General features: G+C 51.0%; 2 protein-coding genes across 2 annotated transcripts; both read right to left on the bottom strand.

Annotated features, from left to right (window-relative positions):
• Positions 1-1,507: 1,507 nt before the first annotated feature.
• LOC306982908 (zinc-binding protein A33-like) lies at positions 1,508-2,801 on the bottom strand (the record flags this gene model as incomplete). Its single annotated transcript, XM_079583350.1, has 2 exons — positions 1,508-2,628; positions 2,768-2,801. Coding segments are annotated over 2 exons (1,155 nt in total), but the record flags the coding sequence as incomplete, so codon positions are not given.
• An 8,224-nt stretch (positions 2,802-11,025) lies between these two features.
• LOC306982907 (armadillo repeat-containing protein 1-like) lies at positions 11,026-12,419 on the bottom strand. Its single transcript, XM_079583349.1, has 2 exons — positions 12,361-12,419; positions 11,026-11,240 (listed from the first exon to the last, which is right to left on the bottom strand). Exons 1-2 carry the CDS (start codon positions 12,400-12,402, stop codon positions 11,049-11,051), a joined length of 234 nt encoding a protein of 77 aa, XP_079439475.1. The 5' UTR covers positions 12,403-12,419; the 3' UTR covers positions 11,026-11,048.
• Positions 12,420-18,383: the final 5,964 nt, after the last annotated feature.

Here is an 18,383-nt window from a genome sequence, read left to right as displayed (position 1 = left end):
GCGGTGGATCTGCTGGTGTCCTTATGCAGCGGAAATGACCTGCAGCTGATGATTGTGAACTTCAGGAAGGTCAATCGTCTTCGGCCTCACCCTGATGGACTCCCCCATCTTCATTGTGGACGTCCTTTGTGCCCTGAGCGCCTCCATAACCCTGGTCCTCAAATGGGAGCCGACCATCAGCTCCAACAGCAGCAGCTCTCTGTACAGCCGTCAGAGTCCATCCTCATCTCCATCGCTGTGTGGTGCAGAACATTGTGCGTGCAGTCTGGTGGCTGCAGGCTCCCCCCCCCGTCTCGGATCACCGCTGGCCCTTCCCACCCTGGACACTGTTTGACCCTCTCCCCTATGGTCCAGAAGAACCTCCTGCCTCATTCAAAGCTTTTCCCCCTCTATCAGACTCATGAACACTAAATAACCGCTTACCGCCATTTGCAAGGACATATTTGCACTACAGTGGTCCCTCGCTATAACGCAGTTCACTTTTCGTGGCCTCGCTGTTTGGTGGATTTATTTTAAGTAAAGTTTTGGATGCTTTTTTACAGTGTATGAAGGCCATATGTGTGTTCTGCGGCCTGATTGGCTAATCGCAGTGAAAAACCTGGTCTTTAACCTACAAACAAATCCAGGAACGAGGTTTACCATTTTGGATTGAACAGATCTCTTTGTGTCTTTGAACAGATTTTATGCAAAATAACCACCAATCCACCAGATTCACTCAAACGTTCTATGTATGTTATCGTTATTTTTCCCAGTTGTGAGTAACAATAATGTTATTGATATTTCTGATATTTGATATCTGTCGGTTAGAAAACAGAGTACTTGATTTTTCCAAATCAAGTGCTGACAAAGCAGCACTGCTTCAAAACCGCAGGAGATAATGTTCCCGTCTGGTACTTATCCTCTTTGTTTAGATTTGATTCATTTTCGGGTTTATTGGTGTGAAGCACAAGATAAAATGATATTTATAATGTTTGATATGTATTAGAGCTGCAACAACTGATCAATTTCTCATGTGGATTAATAAAATGATTTAACTCTGATACATTCAATTGATGCTTGCCCAAATGTCTAATGCCATTTATCTGCCTCTTTGAATAAGCAGAGGAATTATGGGGGAAAGAAAATTAGTTATATTTACATTCCATAATGTAAAATACTGTCAACTATTTAGTTGCTGCTGATGAGACCCAATATTTCAGAATAAAATGTATTCTCGTTACATGTACTTGTCACTATTTGAAGGAAACCACAGTCGTTTTTTCTGAGGCAGGACAGACATTGGGCCTTCAGAGCTTAAAACTGGAAACAGTTTTAATTTGCTGAGTTTAGAGAAGGAGTGTATGCAGGTGTTAGTGTCAGCGTCATAAAAAGTCACCTTACGTTTGTTACATTCAAGATGAATCTTTATCCTCCAGGGACTCGACTTTGCTTTCACTACAGTCTCCTTTCTGTGCATGTGAATAACTTCGTATTGTCCATTGTCAAAAAATATTGGCCAAAATCCGACATCAGGGTCAACATCATCATAATCTTTGATTTGGAACAGGGCCTCTGTGACCACACCCAGTCCCCAGCTGTTACTGCTTTCAACATCAATTTCCCAAATATGAGAGCCTGAGTTATAGCCTTCATAACCGCGCACTAGTGGTACATCATTCATGATTCTTTCTGGGTTCTTTGGAAGCTGACGTTCCTCTTCAGACAAACTTGCACTCGTCAGATCATCTGACAGACTGAGAACTTGGTGGGCCGTGTTTGGATCTAAAATGATGGGAAAGAACTGCACCAGTCTCTTCATGTTGGTCCAGATGTTGAAGGCCAGGTTGCCCAGATGTTTGGCCTGGTCTATCAGAGCTCCTGGTTCCAGCTGTGGCTCCTCCTCCAGCAGGGGGCAGCGCTGCACTCTCTCCACTGCAGCCTTGTATTTGAGCAGGAAGGAGACGTCTGGCGCTCTGAGCTGCTCCTCTGTGGCTCTGATGCTTTCTGACAGAGCTTCTATCTCTCTGCTCACAGCCGCCATCTTGTCCTTCATCCTCTGAGTCTTCTGCTTCTCTTCCTCCTCCAGAGCCTTCATCCGGGAGTTCTGCTGTTGTGAAAGGAAGTCATGCAGTTTTAAGAACTGTTCATCAATTAGCTTTGTCGTTTGGAGAGACTGATCTTTGATGTGAGCCAAAGTCAAATCACAACTATCTTTAACATCTTTCAGGAGCTTCAGTCTTTCCTTCAAAGGACTCAGAGACTTCTGCAGATTCTCCTTGAGATCTGTTGTTGCTTCTTCCATTGGTTTAAAGTGGTGTTTTCTATGAGCAGCCGAGTCCCGACACACCACACAGACCGGCTGCTGGTCAGTCAGACAGAACAGTTTGAGTCTCTCTGAGTGCACTCGACACTCCTGCTCTTCTGGAGTCTTCTGCTCTCTTTGCTGGACATAGGCCTCACACAGGTTCCTCAGAGCCAGGTTTCGTGGCGGGTCGCTCCTGGAGGATCTTCTTTTACAAACAGGGCACTCCTGTGTGGGCTTCTCTCTCCACCAGCTCCTCACACAGTCTTTACAAAAGCTGTGGCTGCAGCTCAACACGACAGGCTCCTTTAAGATGTCCTGACAAATAGAGCAGGTCAAATCCTCTGCTGGTTTATGGCCAATAAAGATGATAAAATGTAAATGTTTGGGTGGTTTTAGTTTAAGTTTTAAGAATCAGATCAGAAGATCAGACCACATTTAGTGACCAATTTAGGCAGAAATGTGAAAAATTCCTTCCGTACTTACTTTTTCTTCCCACTGTAGTGTTGCCGTACAGCATGACCCAATAAGATAAATTAGGATGATTTTTGACTCTGATTCACACAAGTTCAGTTCTGGCTCATTTACACTGAGCTTGTGCGGGAGGTTGAGAGATACCGGCTAGATATAGTCCTTCCTCTTCCTCAGCCAACGAGTGCAGCAGGTCCGGATGGGGTCTGTGTTCTCAGACAGGATAGTCACTAACATCGGCTCTCCTCAAGGGTGCGTATTATCGCCATTGCTTTACATTCTTTACACCAATGGCTGCACCAGCTCCCACCCTGGCAGGCACTTGGTAAAGTTCGCTGATGATACAGCCCTTATCAGCCTGCTTCGGGAGAACAAGACTGAACACGGCCCTGTCCTAAACGAGTTCATCTCCTGGTGTGACGACTCCCATCTCCTATTGAACACAACAAAGACGAGGGAGCTGACCATCGACTTCAGGCGGGAGTCCACACACAGCCCGACCATCATCAAAGGAGAAGTCATTGATTCTGTCTCTGAGCACAAGTATCTGGGTGTGATCTTAGATGACAAATTAAAGTGGGATAAAAGTACAGATCACATCACAAAAAAGGGTCAACAGAGACTATATTTTATGAAGAAACTGGTGTCCTTTCAGGTGGATAGAAACATGTTGAAAATGACAGTGCTTTTGTGGAGAGTGTTCTGACTTTCTGTATCATCTGTTATTTCGGGGCCATGACTGAGGCACAAAAGAACTCCCTCAGGAAAATATGTACAGTTGCAAACAAAATCCTGGGTGTTCCTCTGAAGGGTCTGCAGGACATTTAATTTACTCGAGCTCGGAATAAAGCAGACATAATATTATCGGACTCAAAACATCCTCTGTTTAGTGAGTTTGAGCTGCTTCCCTCAGGTCGAAGGTACAGGAGCCCCGCCCTGACTAAAAACAGGACCAGGCAGTCATTTGTGCCACAAGCCATTTTACAATTAAACAAACCAACAATTCGAAGTAACCAACAGTGATGTTTTTATTTTTTTTATTTTTTTATTCTGCACAGCTGGTCTGTCAGAGAAGGTTTTTAAGGAATGTAGATAACGATTTTAACAATTTAAACTGAGGTTGACTGGCCGTGGTTTGTTCTTTGTATGTTTGGATTTGTCTGCTGTGTCACTGTTGTATTTGTGTACTCACTGCAGATGAATTTCCCCATGGGGACAATAAATTTTCTACTTACTTACTTACTTACTAGTCGGGCTCGCCTCCACGCACAGCTTGGGTTCCGGATCCCAACTCCTGGAGAGAGGCTGGACTCTCCATGTTTCTGGAGTTGCCCGCGGGGAGAGGCGGCGGGCTGGGGTGGGTTTGCTCATATCCCCCCAGCTCAGCCGTCACGTGTTGGAGTTCACCCCGGTGGACGAGAGGGTCGCGTCCCTACGCCTTCGGGTCGGGGACAGGTCTCTCACCGTTGTTTCGGCCTACGGGCCCAACATCGGTGCAGAGTACCCGGCCTTCTTGGAGTCCCTGGGAGGGGCGCTAGATGGTGCTCCGACTGGGGACTCCATTGTTCTGCTGGGGGACTTCAACGCCCACGTGGGTAACGACAGTGAGACCTGGGAGGGGGTGATTGGGAAGAACGGCCTCCCCGATCTGAACCCGAGTGGTGTTCTGTTATTGGACTTCTGTGCTAGTCACAGTTTGTCCATAACGAACACCATGTTCGAGCACAAGGGTGTCCATAAGTGCACGTGGCACCAGGACACCCTAGGCAGGAGGTCGATGATCGACTTTGTAGTTGTGTCGTCTGACCTCCGGCCGCGTGTCTCGGACACTCGGGTGAAGAGAGGGGCGGAGCTGTCAACCGATCACCACCTGGTGGTGAGCTGGATCCGCTGGCAGGGGAGGAAGCCGGTCAGACCTGGCAGAACCAAACGTGTTGTGAGGGTCTGCTGGGAACGTCTGGCGGATCCCTCTGTCAGTGGGGTCTTCAACTCCCACCTCCGGAAGAGCTTCACCCAGATTCCGGGGGAGGCGGGGGACATGGAGTCCGAGTGGACTCTGTTCTCCTCCTCCATTGTCGATGCGGCTGCTCGTAGTTGTGGCCGTAAGGTCTCTGGTGCCTGTCGCGGCGGCAATCCCCGAACCCGGTGGTGGCGCCCGGAAGTAAGGGATGCCGTCAAGCTGAAGAAGGAGTCCTACCTGGCCTTGTTGGCTTGTGGGACTCCTGAGGCAGCTGAGAGGTACCGGCAGGCCAAGCGTGCTGCAGCTCGTGCGGTCGCGGAGGCTAAAACTCGGGTCTGGGAGGAGTTCGGGGAGGCCATGGAGGAAGACTATCGGTCGGCCTCGAGGAGATTCTGGCAAACCATCCGGCGCCTCAGGAGGGGGAAGCAGTGCTTCACCAACACTGTTTACAGTGCGGGTGGGGAGCTGCTGACCTCGACTGGGGATGTCGTCGGGCGGTGGAAGGAGGACTTCGAGGACCTCCTCAATCCCGCCGTCACGTCTTCCGATGAGGAAGCAGAGGCTGGGGACTCGGAGGTGGGCTCGCCCATCACCGGGGCTGAAGTCACCGAGGTGGTGAGAAAGCTCCTCGGTGGCTCCGGGGGTGGATGAGATTCGCCCTGAGTACCTTAAGTCTCTGGATGTTGTAGGACTGTCTTGGCTGACACGTCTCTGCAGCATCGCGTGGCGGTCGGGGACAGTGCCCCTGGATTGGCAGACCGGGGTGGTGGTCCCTCTCTTTAAGAAGGGGGATCGGAGGGTGTGTTCCAATTACAGAGGAATCACCCTCCTCAGCCTCCCCGGTAAGGTCTACTCCAGGGTGCTGGAGAGGAGGATCCGGCCGATAGTTGAACCTCGGATCCAGGAGGAACAATGTGGTTTTCGTCCTGGTCGTGGCACACTGGACCAGCTCTACACCCTTCATCGGGTGCTCGAGGGTTCGTGGGAGTTCGCCCAACCAGTCCACATGTGTTTTGTGGATCTGGAGAAAGCGTTCAACCGCGTCCCTCGTGGTGCCCTGTGGGGGGTGCTCCGGGAGTATGGGGTCCGGGGCCCTCGTGGTGCCCTGTGGGGGGTGCTCCGGGAGTATGGGGTCCGGGGCCCTCGTGGTGCCCTGTGGGGGGTGCTCCGGGAGTATGGGGTCCGGGGCCCTCGTGGTGCCCTGTGGGGGGTGCTCCGGGAGTATGGGGTCCGGGGCCCTCGTGGTGCCCTGTGGGGGGTGCTCCGGGAGTATGGGGTCCGGGGCCCTCGTGGTGCCCTGTGGGGAATGCTCCGGGAGTATGGGGTCCGGGGCCCTCGTGGTGCCCTGTGGGGCGTGTGCTCCGGGAGTATGGGGTCCGGGGCCCTCGTGGTGCCCTGTGGGGGGTGCTCCGGGAGTATGGGGTCCGGGGCCCTCGTGGTGCCCTGTGGGGGGTGCTCCGGGAGTATGGGGTCCGGGGCCCTCGTGGTGCCCTGTGGGGGGTGCTCCGGGAGTATGGGGTCCGGGGCCCTCGTGGTGCCCTGTGGGGGGTGCTCCGGGAGTATGGGGTCCGGGGCCCTCGTGGTTCATTGCCGGCAGTAAGTCAGACCTGTTCCCGGTGCGTGTTGGTCTCCTCAGGGCTGCCCTTTGTCACCGGTTCTGTTCATTACTTTTATGGACAGAGTTTCTCGGAGCAGCCAGGGGCCGGAGGGGCCGGAGGGGCCGGAGGGGTCGGAGGGGCCGGAGGGGCCGGAGGGCGTCCGGTTTGGGAGCCTCAGGATCTCATCTCTGCTGTTTACAGATGATGTTGTTCTGTTGGACCTTCAGCTGCCCTGGGGCGGTTTGCAGCCGAGTGTGTAGCGGCCGGGATGAGGATCAGCACCTCCAAACCCGAGGCCATGGTTCTCCTTCCCCTCTACAGGTCGGTGGGGAGTCCTTACTTCAAGTGGAGGAGTTCAAGTATCTCAGGTCTTGTTCTCAGTGAGGGACGGATGGAGCGTGAGATGGACAGACGGATCGGTGCGGCGTCAGCAGTGATGCGGTCGCTGTATCGGTCTGTCGGCCCCGCCCTCACCTATGGTCATGTGACCCTCACCTGTGGTCATGTGATCCTCACCTATGGTCATGTGATCCTCACCTGTGGTCATGTGATCCTCACCTATGGTCATGTGATCCTCGCCTATGGTCATGTGATCCTCGCCTATGGTCATGTGATCCTCGCCTGTGGTCATGTGATCCTCACCTATGGTCATGTGATCCTCACCTATGGTCATGTGATCCTCACCTATGGTCATGTGATCCTCACCTATGGTCATGTGATCCTCACCTATGGTCATGTGATCCTCACCTGTGGTCATGTGATCCTCACCTGTGGTCATGTGATCCTCACCTATGGTCATGTGATTTGGGTCATGACCGAAAGAACGAGATCGCGAATACAAGCGGCCGAAATGAGTTTCCTTCGCAGGGTGGCTGGGGGTGAGGAGCTCAGTGACCCGGGAGGAGCTCGGAGTAGAGTCGCTGCTCCTCCACGTGGAAAGGAGCAGCTGAGGTGGCTCGGGCATCTGTTCCGGATACCTCCTGGTCGCCTCCCGCGGGAGGTGTTCCAGGCATGTCCTAGTGGGACAAGGCCTCGTGGACCCAGGACACGCTGGTGGGACTATGTCTCCGAGCTGGCCTGGTGTGGCCTCGGGGTCAGAACAGCTGGAGGAGGTGTGGCCTCGGGGTCAGAACAGCTGGAGGAGGTGTGGCCTCGAGGTCAGAACAGCTGGAGGAGGTGTGGCCTCGGGGTCAGAACAGCTGGAGGAGGTGTGGCCTCGGGGTCAGAACAGCTGGAGGAGGTGTGGCCTCGAGGTCAGAACAGCTGGAGGAGGTGTGGCCTCGGGGTCAGAACAGCTGGAGGAGGTGTGGCCTCGAGGTCAGAACAGCTGGAGGAGGTGTGGCCTCGAGGTCAGAACAGCTGGAGGAGGTGTGGCCTCGAGGTCAGAACAGCTGGAGGAGGTGTGGCCTCGAGGTCAGAACAGCTGGAGGAGGTGTGGCCTCGGGGTCAGAACAGCTGGAGGAGGTGTGGCCTCGGGGTCAGAACAGCTGGAGGAGGTGTGGCCTCGAGGTCAGAACAGCTGGAGGAGGTGTGGCCTCGGGGTCAGAACAGCTGGAGGAGGTGTGGCCTCGAGGTCAGAACAGCTGGAGGAGGTGTGGCCTCGAGGTCAGAACAGCTGGAGGAGGTGTGGCCTCGAGGTCAGAACAGCTGGAGGAGGTGTGGCCTCGGGGTCAGAACAGCTGGAGGAGGTGTGGCCTCGGGGTTAGAACAGCTGGAGGAGGTGTGTGTGGATCAGACAGAAAATGGATGGTCACAAAATTCAGAGAAAAATGACTTTATTTTTCCACATCGTCAGAAAAAAAAACTCTTGAGTTTTCAGTAAACGTGACAATGTTTCAGCCTGAGTTTAAATCAAAATCACACGGATCTGAGACGCCCTCCCGACCGGGGAGGTGTTCGCCTATTGTACATGTTTTGGTCAGAGTACATACAAATGAATACTTTGGTGATTTAAATACTTCAGAATGTGTTCTCGTGTCAGCAGCAAAGTAACAAATACTTTTACTCCAGTACAATGTTTACTCGAGTATAAAGTAACCATTTAAATAAAGTTTAGGAACTGGTGTTAAACTGTCGCAACACCTTTAGGTTATGTGATGTCAGGAGCCTGTTGTACATGTTTTGTTTCAGACACTGCTCTGAATGTCGTGAAGTAAAAGTGTAAAGTATTAATCGTAAAAAGTATTTCCTCACGAGGCACAAATGTTGGTTCAAAAGGTTTGGTAAAAACACGACTAAACTTCACAAACGTTTAGTCCAAATAAATAACACGAGAGTAGAAACATAAAGCACACGTGAGTTTAAATAATAACACGAGAGTAGAAACATAAAGCACACGTGACTTTAAATAACACGAGAGTAGAAACATAAAGCACACGTGAGTTTAAATAATAACACGAGAGTAGAAACATAAAGCACACGTGAGTTTAAATAACACGAGAGTAGAAACATAAAGCACACGTGACTTTAAATAACACGAGAGTAGAAACATAAAGCACACGTGAGTTTAAATAACACGAGAGTAGAAACATAAAGCACACGTGAGTTTAAATAACACGAGAGTAGAAACATAAAGCACACGTGAGTTTAAATAATAACACGAGAGTAGAAACATAAAGCACACGTGAGTTTAAATAAATAAAAACACGAGAGTAGAAACATAAAGCACACGTGAGTTTAAATATCATGAGAGTAGAAACATAAAGCACACATGAGTTTAAATAACACGAGAGTAGAAACAAAGCACACGTGACTTTAAATAACACGAGAGTAGAAACAAAGCACACGTGACTTTAAATAACACGAGAGTAGAAACATAAAGCACACGTGAGTTTAAATAAATAATAACACGAGAGTAGAAACATAAAGCACACGTGACTTTAAATAATAACACGAGAGTAGAAACATAAAGCACACGTGACTTTAAATAATAACACGAGAGTAGAAACATAAAGCACACGTGACTTTAAATAATAACACGAGAGTAGAAACATAAAGCACACGTGACTTTAAATAATAACACGAGAGTAGAAACATAAAGCACACGTGAGTTTAAATAAGAGGAACCGTCTCATGAACCACAGCCGCCTGTGTTTGTTACTGAGCAGTTTGTGTGTTTAAAGGAATAGGCCACCGTTTTTACATACTAAAATATGTTCTTACCTCACTTTAGCCGAGTTAATATATCCCCGTCTGGTTTTTGTCCGTGCGCTCACACATACGCAGCCTCTCCCACATGTCACATAGCTCCAAAAAAGCTCACGATAGAAGCTACCAAGCTCTTCCACGTGTTCCCTATTTAAATAAAGTTACGTGAAGTGTTTTCATGCAAAGTATATTTACACAGAAATGTAACATGTCGATTTTATAAGCAAATAAAAAGGGGAACTATATTGTGAGGCGTAATGATACGAGGAGTAAAACGTCTGCGCAGTAACTCCTAAAGGTTATTGACGGAAGTGAGCGGGGAAGTCTTTAGGAGTTACTGTGCGGACGCTGTGCTCCTGTATCTTTACGCCTCACAATATAGTCCCCCTTTTTATTTGCTTATAAAATCGACATGTTACATTTCTGTGTAAATATACTTGGCATGAAAACACTTCACGTAACTTTATTTAAATAGGGAACACGTGGAAGAGCTTGGTAGCTTCTATCGTGAGCTTTTTTGGAGCTATGTGACATGTGGGAGAGGCTGCGTATGTGTGAGCGCACGGACAAAAACCAGACGGGGATATATTAACTCGACTAAGGTTAGGTAAGAACATATCTTAGTATGTAAAAACGGTGGCCTATTCCTTTAAGACTTTTAGCTTCAAATTACTTAAAGTAAATGTTAAGAAACGTTTGAGCCGTGTTTGAGCCGTGTTTGAGCCGTGTTTGAGCCGTGTTTGTCCCGTGTTTGAGCCGTGTTTGAGCCGTGTTTGAGCCGTGTTTGAGCCGTGTTTGAGCCGTGTTTGAGCCGTGTTTGAGCCGTGTTTGAGCCGTGTTTGAGCCGTGTTTGTCCCGTGTTTGAGCCGTGTTTGAGCCGTGTTTGAGCCGTGTTTGAGCCGTGTTTGAGCCGTGTTTGAGCCGTGTTTGAGCCGTGTTTGTCCCGTGTTTGTCCCGTGTTTGTCCCGTGTTTGAGCCGTGTTTGAGCCGTGTTTGAGCCGTGTTTGAGCCGTGTTTGAGCTTGTTTGAGCCGTGTTTGGCCCGTGTTTGTCCCGTGTTTGAGCCGTGTTCGAGCCGTGTTTGGCCCGTGTTTGTCCCGTGTTTGAGCCGTGTTTGAGCCGTGTTTGAGCCGTGTTTGAGCCGTGTTTGAGCCGTGTTTGAGCCGTGTTTGAGCCGTGTTTGAGCCGTGTTTGAGCCGTGTTTGAGCCGTGTTCGTCATGAGGAGCTTGGATCAAACCCAGGACAAACAAACAGACGTCGAGCGCAAAACAACCTGAACCTTGTGTTTTATAAATGAAAGATCTTCTTTATTACAGGATGAATTTCCAGTTTTACGGCTCAGTCAATAATATTAGAATTATCTCAGATTTTAGCCTTTCACCCACGTTAACTGAGCACATTTTCTCCAGTTCAGCTTTACCCAAATCTAGTAGATTCTCGACTGGAGAGAAACAGAGCAACTCTTCATTTGTTGCTTTTCTGTTTTGTTTCATCCTCATTTTTGTTTCTACATTGACACTTTTTTAAAGACGCTTTTAGATTTGGGTGAAGCCGCCCTGGGCACAGGAAGTGATGTCACCAGGAAGTGACATCACCAGTAGAAGGAGCGGGACAGGAAGTTGGCGGCGGCGCCCAGCCATCCGGCCCCGCCCTCTCCAGAGCCCACACACGTCACGGCTCGATCCGGGTCCAGGGACGGACTCTCGTCTTCAGGCAGATACTCGGGCAGGTCCTGGACCTGATCCACGCCCTCCAGGGACCCGTCAGGGAAGGAGAGCAGCACCTGCCAATCAGAAGCAGAGGGCGGGGTCAGGGGGCGGGGTCAGAGGGCGGGGTCAGGGGGCGGGGTCAGAGGGCGGGGTCAGGTCCTGGACCTGATCCACGCCCTCCAGGGACCCGTCAGGGAAGGAGAGCAGCACCTGCCAATCAGAAGCAGAGGGCGGGGTCAGGGGGCGAGGTCAGAGGGCGGGGTCAGGGGTCAGGGGGCGGGGTCAGAGGGCGGGGTCAGGTCCTGGACCTGATCCACGCCCTCCAGGGACCCGTCAGGGAAGGAGAGCAGCACCTGCCAATCAGAAGCAGAGGGCGGGGTCAGGGGGCGGGGTCAGAGGGCGGGGTCAGAGGGCGGGGTCAGGTCCTGGACCTGATCCACGCCCTCCAGGGACCCGTCAGGGAAGGAGAGCAGCACCTGCCAATCAGAAGCAGAGGGCGGGGTCAGGGGGCGGGGTCAGAGGGCGGGGTCAGAGGGCGGGGTCAGGGGTCAGGGGGCGGGGTCAGAGGGCAGAGGGGGCGGGGTCAGAGGGCGGGGGCAGAGGGCGGGGTCAGGGGGTGGGGTCAGGGGGCAGAGGGCGGGATCAGGTCCTGGACCTGATCCACGCCCTCCAGGGACCCGTCAGGGAAGGAGAGCAGCACCTGCCGATCAGAAGCAGAGGGCGGGGTCAGGGGGCGGAGTCAGGGGGCAGAGGGCGGGATCAGGTCCTGGACCTGATCCACGCCCTCCAGGGACCCGTCAGGGAAGGAGAGCAGCACCTGCCAATCAGAAGCAGAGGGCGGGGTCAGGGGGCGGGGTCAGAGGGCGGGGTCAGGGGTCAGAGGGCGGAGTCAGAGGGCAGAGGGGGCGGGGTCAGAGGGCGGGGGCAGAGGGCGGGGTCAGGGGGTGGGGTCAGGGGGCAGAGGGTGGGTTTAGAGGGCGGGGTCAGGGGGCAGAGGGCGGGGTCAGGGGGCAGAGGGGGGCGGGGTCAGAGGGGGTCAGAGGGCGGGGTCAGGGGGTGGGGTCAGGGGGCAGAGGGCGGGGTCAGAGGGCAGAGGGCGGGGTCTGGGTCAGAGGGGGGCGGGGTCAGAGGGGGTCAGAGGGTGGGGTCAGAGGGCAAAGGGCAGAGGGGGGCGGGGTCCTGGGTCAGAGCTACCTCCTGTCCATCGTCTCCTTTCACGACCTGCTGGGCCGTCATCACCTGCGTGAAGCGATCGCCGACGCCAGAGTCTGAAACACATGAAACATACGTCTGTACCGGGCTGTAAGTCTCTAACATACGTCTGTACCGGGCTGTAAGTCTCTAACATACGACTGTACCGGGCTGTAAGTCTCTAACATACGTCTGTACCGGGCTGTAAGTCTCTAACATACGTCTGTACCGGGCTGTAAGTCTCTAACATACGTCTGTACCGGGCTGTAAGTCTCTAACATACGACTGTACCGGGCTGTAAGTCTAACATACGTCTGTACCGGGCTGTAAGTCACTAACATACGACTGTACCGGGCTGTAAGTCTAACATACGTCTGTACCGGGCTGTAAGTCTCTAACATACGACTGTACCGGGCTGTAAGTCTCTAACATACGACTGTACCGGGCTGTAAGTCTCTAACATACGACTGTACCGGGCTGTAAGTCTCTAACATACGACTGTACCGGGCTGTAAGTCTAACATACGTCTGTACCGGGCTGTAAGTCTCTAACATACGTCTGTACCGGGCTGTAAGTCTCTAACATACGTCTGTACCGGGCTGTAAGTCTCTAACATACGACTGTACCGGGCTGTAAGTCTAACATACGTCTGTACCGGGCTGTAAGTCACTAACATACGACTGTACCGGGCTGTAAGTCTCTAACATACGTCTGTACCGGGCTGTAAGTCTCTAACATACGACTGTACCGGGCTGTAAGTCTCTAACATACGTCTGTACCGGGCTGTAAGTCTCTAACATACGACTGTACCGGGCTGTAAGTCTCTAACATACGACTGTACCGGGCTGTAAGTCTCTAACATACGACTGTACCGGGCTGTAAGTCTCTAACATACGTCTGTACCGGGCTGTAAGTCTCTAACATACGACTGTACCGGGCTGTAAGTCTCTAACATACGACTGTACCGGGCTGTAAGTCTCTAACATACGTCTGTACCGGGCTGTAAGTCTCTAACATACGACTGTACCGGGCTGTAAGTCTAACATACGTCTGTACCGGGCTGTAAGTCTCTAACATACGTCTGTACCGGGCTGTAAGTCTCTAACATACGTCTGTACCGGGCTGTAAGTCTCTAACATACGTCTGTACCGGGCTGTAAGTCTCTAACATACGTCTGTACCGGGCTGTAAGTCTCTAACATACGTCTGTACCGGGCTGTAAGTCTCTAACATACGACTGTACCGGGCTGTAAGTCTCTAACATACGTCTGTACCGGGCTGTAAGTCTCTAACATACGTCTGTACCGGGCTGTAAGTCTCTAACATACGTCTGTACCGGGCTGTAAGTCTCTAACATACGTCTGTACCGGGCTGTAAGTCTCTAACATACGACTGTACCGGGCTGTAAGTCTCTAACATACGACTGTACCGGGCTGTAAGTCTCTAACATACGTCTGTACCGGGCTGTAAGTCTCTAACATACGACTGTACCGGGCTGTAAGTCTCTAACATACGTCTGTACCGGGCTGTAAGTCTAACATACGACTGTACCGGGCTGTAAGTCTCTAACATACGACTGTACCGGGCTGTAAGTCTCTAACATACGACTGTACCGGGCTGTAAGTCTCTAACATACGACTGTACCGGGCTGTAAGTCTCTAACATACGTCTGTACCGGGCTGTAAGTCTAACATACGTCTGTACCGGGCTGTAAGTCTCTAACATACGTCTGTACCGGGCTGTAAGTCTCTAACATACGTCTGTACCGGGCTGTAAGTCTCTAACATACGTCTGTACCGGGCTGTAAGTCACTAACATACGTCTGTACCGGGCTGTAAGTCTAACATACGACTGTACCGGGCTGTAAGTCTCTAACATACGACTGTACCGGGCTGTAAGTCTCTAACATACGACTGTACCGGGCTGTAAGTCTAACATACGACTGTACCGGGCTGTAAGTCTCTAACATACGACTGTACCGGGCTGTAAGTCTAACATACGTCTGTACCGGGCTGTAAGTCTCTAACATACGACTGTACCGGGCTGTAAGTCTCTAACATACGTCTGTACCGGGCTGTAAGTCTCTAACATACGTCTGTACCGGGCTGTAAGTCTCTAACATACGTCTGTACCGGGCTGTAAGTCTCTAACATACGACTGTACCGGGCTGTAAGTCTCTAACATACGACTGTACCGGGCTGTAAGTCTCTAACATACGACTGTACCGGGCTGTAAGTCTCTAACATACGTCTGTACCGGGCTGTAAGTCTCTAACATACGACTGTACCGGGCTGTAAGTCTCTAACATACGACTGTACCGGGCTGTAAGTCTCTAACATACGACTGTACCGGGCTGTAAGTCTCTAACATACGACTGTACCGGGCTGTAAGTCTCTAACATACGACTGTACCGGGCTGTAAGTCTCTAACATACGACTGTACCGGGCTGTAAGTCTCTAACATACGACTGTACCGGGCTGTAAGTCTCTAACATACGACTGTACCGGGCTGTAAGTCTCTAACATACGACTGTACCGGGCTGTAAGTCTAACATACGACTGTACCGGGCTGTAAGTCTAACATACGACTGTACCGGGCTGTAAGTCTCTAACATACGACTGTACCGGGCTGTAAGTCTAACATACGACTGTACCGGGCTGTAAGTCTCTAACATACGTCTGTACCGGGCTGTAAGTCACTAACATACGACTGTACCGGGCTGTAAGTCTAACATACGTCTGTACCGGGCTGTAAGTCTAACATACGTCTGTACCGGGCTGTAAGTCACTAACATACGTCTGTACCGGGCTGTAAGTCTAACATACGTCTGTACCGGGCTGTAAGTCACTAACATACGTCTGTACCGGGCTGTAAGTCTCTAACATACGTCTGTACCGGGCTGTAAGTCTCTAACATACGTCTGTACCGGGCTGTAAGTCTAACATACGACTGTACCGGGCTGTAAGTCTCTAACATACGTCTGTACCGGGCTGTAAGTCTCTAACATACGTCTGTACCGGGCTGTAAGTCTCTAACATACGTCTGTACCGGGCTGTAAGTCACTAACATACGTCTGTACCGGGCTGTAAGTCTCTAACATACGTCTGTACCGGGCTGTAAGTCTCTAACATACGTCTGTACCGGGCTGTAAGTCTAACATACGACTGTACCGGGCTGTAAGTCTCTAACATACGACTGTACCGGGCTGTAAGTCTCTAACATACGTCTGTACCGGGCTGTAAGTCTAACATACGTCTGTACCGGGCTGTAAGTCTCTAACATACGTCTGTACCGGGCTGTAAGTCTCTAACATACGACTGTACCGGGCTGTAAGTCTCTAACATACGACTGTACCGGGCTGTAAGTCTCTAACATACGACTGTACCGGGCTGTAAGTCTCTAACATACGTCTGTACCGGGCTGTAAGTCTCTAACATACGACTGTACCGGGCTGTAAGTCTCTAACATACGTCTGTACCGGGCTGTAAGTCTCTAACATACGACTGTACCGGGCTGTAAGTCTAACATACGACTGTACCGGGCTGTAAGTCTCTAACATACGACTGTACCGGGCTGTAAGTCTAACATACGTCTGTACCGGGCTGTAAGTCTAACATACGACTGTACCGGGCTGTAAGTCTCTAACATACGACTGTACCGGGCTGTAAGTCTAACATACGTCTGTACCGGGCTGTAAGTCTAACATACGACTGTACCGGGCTGTAAGTCTCTAACATACGACTGTACCGGGCTGTAAGTCTAACATACGTCTGTACCGGGCTGTAAGTCTCTAGCATACGTCTGTACCGGGCTGTAAGTCTAACATACGACTGTACCGGGCTGTAAGTCTCTAACATACGACTGTACCGGGCTGTAAGTCTCTAACATACGACTGTACCGGGCTGTAAGTCTCTAACATACGACTGTACCGGGCTGTAAGTCTCTAACATACGTCTGTACCGGGCTGTAAGTCTCTAACATACGACTGTACCGGGCTGTAAGTCTAACATACGTCTGTACCGGGCTGTAAGTCTCTAACATACGACTGTACCGGGCTGTAAGTCTCTAACATACAACTGTACCGGGCTGTAAGTCTCTAACATACGACTGTACCGGGCTGTAAGTCTAACATACGTCTGTACCGGGCTGTAAGTCTCTAACATACGTCTGTACCGGGCTGTAAGTCTCTAACATACGACTGTACCGGGCTGTAAGTCTCTAACACACGTCTGTACCGGGCTGTAAGTCTCTAACATACGTCTGTACCGGGCTGTAAGTCACTAACATACGTCTGTACCGGGCTGTAAGTCTCTAACATACGACTGTACCGGGCTGTAAGTCTCTAACATACGACTGTACCGGGCTGTAAGTCTCTAACATACGACTGTACCGGGCTGTAAGTCTCTAACATACGTCTGTACCGGGCTGTAAGTCTCTAACATACGACTGTACCGGGCTGTAAGTCTCTAACACACGTCTGTACCGGGCTGTAAGTCTCTAACATACGTCTGTACCGGGCTGTAAGTCACTAACATACGTCTGTACCGGGCTGTAAGTCTCTAACATACGACTGTACCGGGCTGTAAGTCTCTAACATACGACTGTACCGGGCTGTAAGTCTCTAACATACGTCTGTACCGGGCTGTAAGTCTCTAACATACGTCTGTACCGGGCTGTAAGTCTCTAACATACGTCTGTACCGGGCTGTAAGTCTCTAACATACGACTGTACCGGGCTGTAAGTCTCTAACATACGACTGTACCGGGCTGTAAGTCTCTAACATACGTCTGTACCGGGCTGTAAGTCTCTAACATACGACTGTACCGGGCTGTAAGTCTCTAACATACGACTGTACCGGGCTGTAAGTCTCTAACATACGTCTGTACCGGGCTGTAAGTCTCTAACATACGACTGTACCGGGCTGTAAGTCTAACATACGTCTGTACCGGGCTGTAAGTCTCTAACACACGTCTGTACCGGGCTGTAAGTCTCTAACATACGTCTGTACCGGGCTGTAAGTCTCTAACATACGACTGTACCGGGCTGTAAGTCTCTAACATACGTCTGTACCGGGCTGTAAGTCTCTAACACACGTCTGTACCGGGCTGTAAGTCTCTAACATACGACTGTACCGGACTGTAAGTCTAACATACGACTGTACCGGGCTGTAAGTCTCTAACATACGTCTGTACCGGGCTGTAAGTCTCTAACATACGACTGTACCGGGCTGTAAGTCTCTAACATACGTCTGTACCGGGCTGTAAGTCTCTAACACACGTCTGTACCGGGCTGTAAGTCTCTAACATACGACTGTACCGGGCTGTAAGTCCTAACATACGACTGTACCGGGCTGTAAGTCTCTAACACACGTCTGTACCGGGCTGTAAGTCTCTAACATACGGACTGTACCGGGCTGTAAGTCTCTAACATACGTCTGTACCGGGCTGTAAGTCTCTAACATACGACTGTACCGGGCTGTAAGTCTCTAACATACGTCTGTACCGGGCTGTAAGTCTCTAACATACGACTGTACCGGGCTGTAAGTCTCTAACACACGTCTGTACCGGGCTGTAAGTCTAACATACGTCTGTACCGGGCTGTAAGTCTCTAACATACGACTGTACCGGGCTGTAAGTCTCTAACATACGTCTGTACCGGGCTGTAAGTCTCTAACATACGTCTGTACCGGGCTGTAAGTCTCTAACATACGACTGTACGGGCTGTAAGTCTCTAACATACGACTGTACCGGGCTGTAAGTCTCTAACATACGACTGTACCGGGCTGTAAGTCTCTAACATACGACTGTACCGGGCTGTAAGTCTCTAACATACGACTGTACCGGGCTGTAAGTCTCTAACATACGTCTGTACCGGGCTGTAAGTCTCTAACATACGTCTGTACCGGGCTGTAAGTCTCTAACATACGACTGTACCGGGCTGTAAGTCTCTAACATACGACTGTACCGGGCTGTAAGTCTCTAACATACGACTGTACCGGGCTGTAAGTCTCTAACATACGTCTGTACC

This window comes from Gobius niger, assembly GCF_951799975.1.
Source record: "Gobius niger genome assembly, contig: SCAFFOLD_159, whole genome shotgun sequence".
In the NCBI taxonomy this organism is placed as follows: domain Eukaryota; kingdom Metazoa; phylum Chordata; class Actinopteri; order Gobiiformes; family Gobiidae; genus Gobius; species Gobius niger.
The sequence above is the reverse complement of the archived record's forward strand: the minus strand, read 5'-3'. Positions and strand labels throughout refer to the sequence as shown.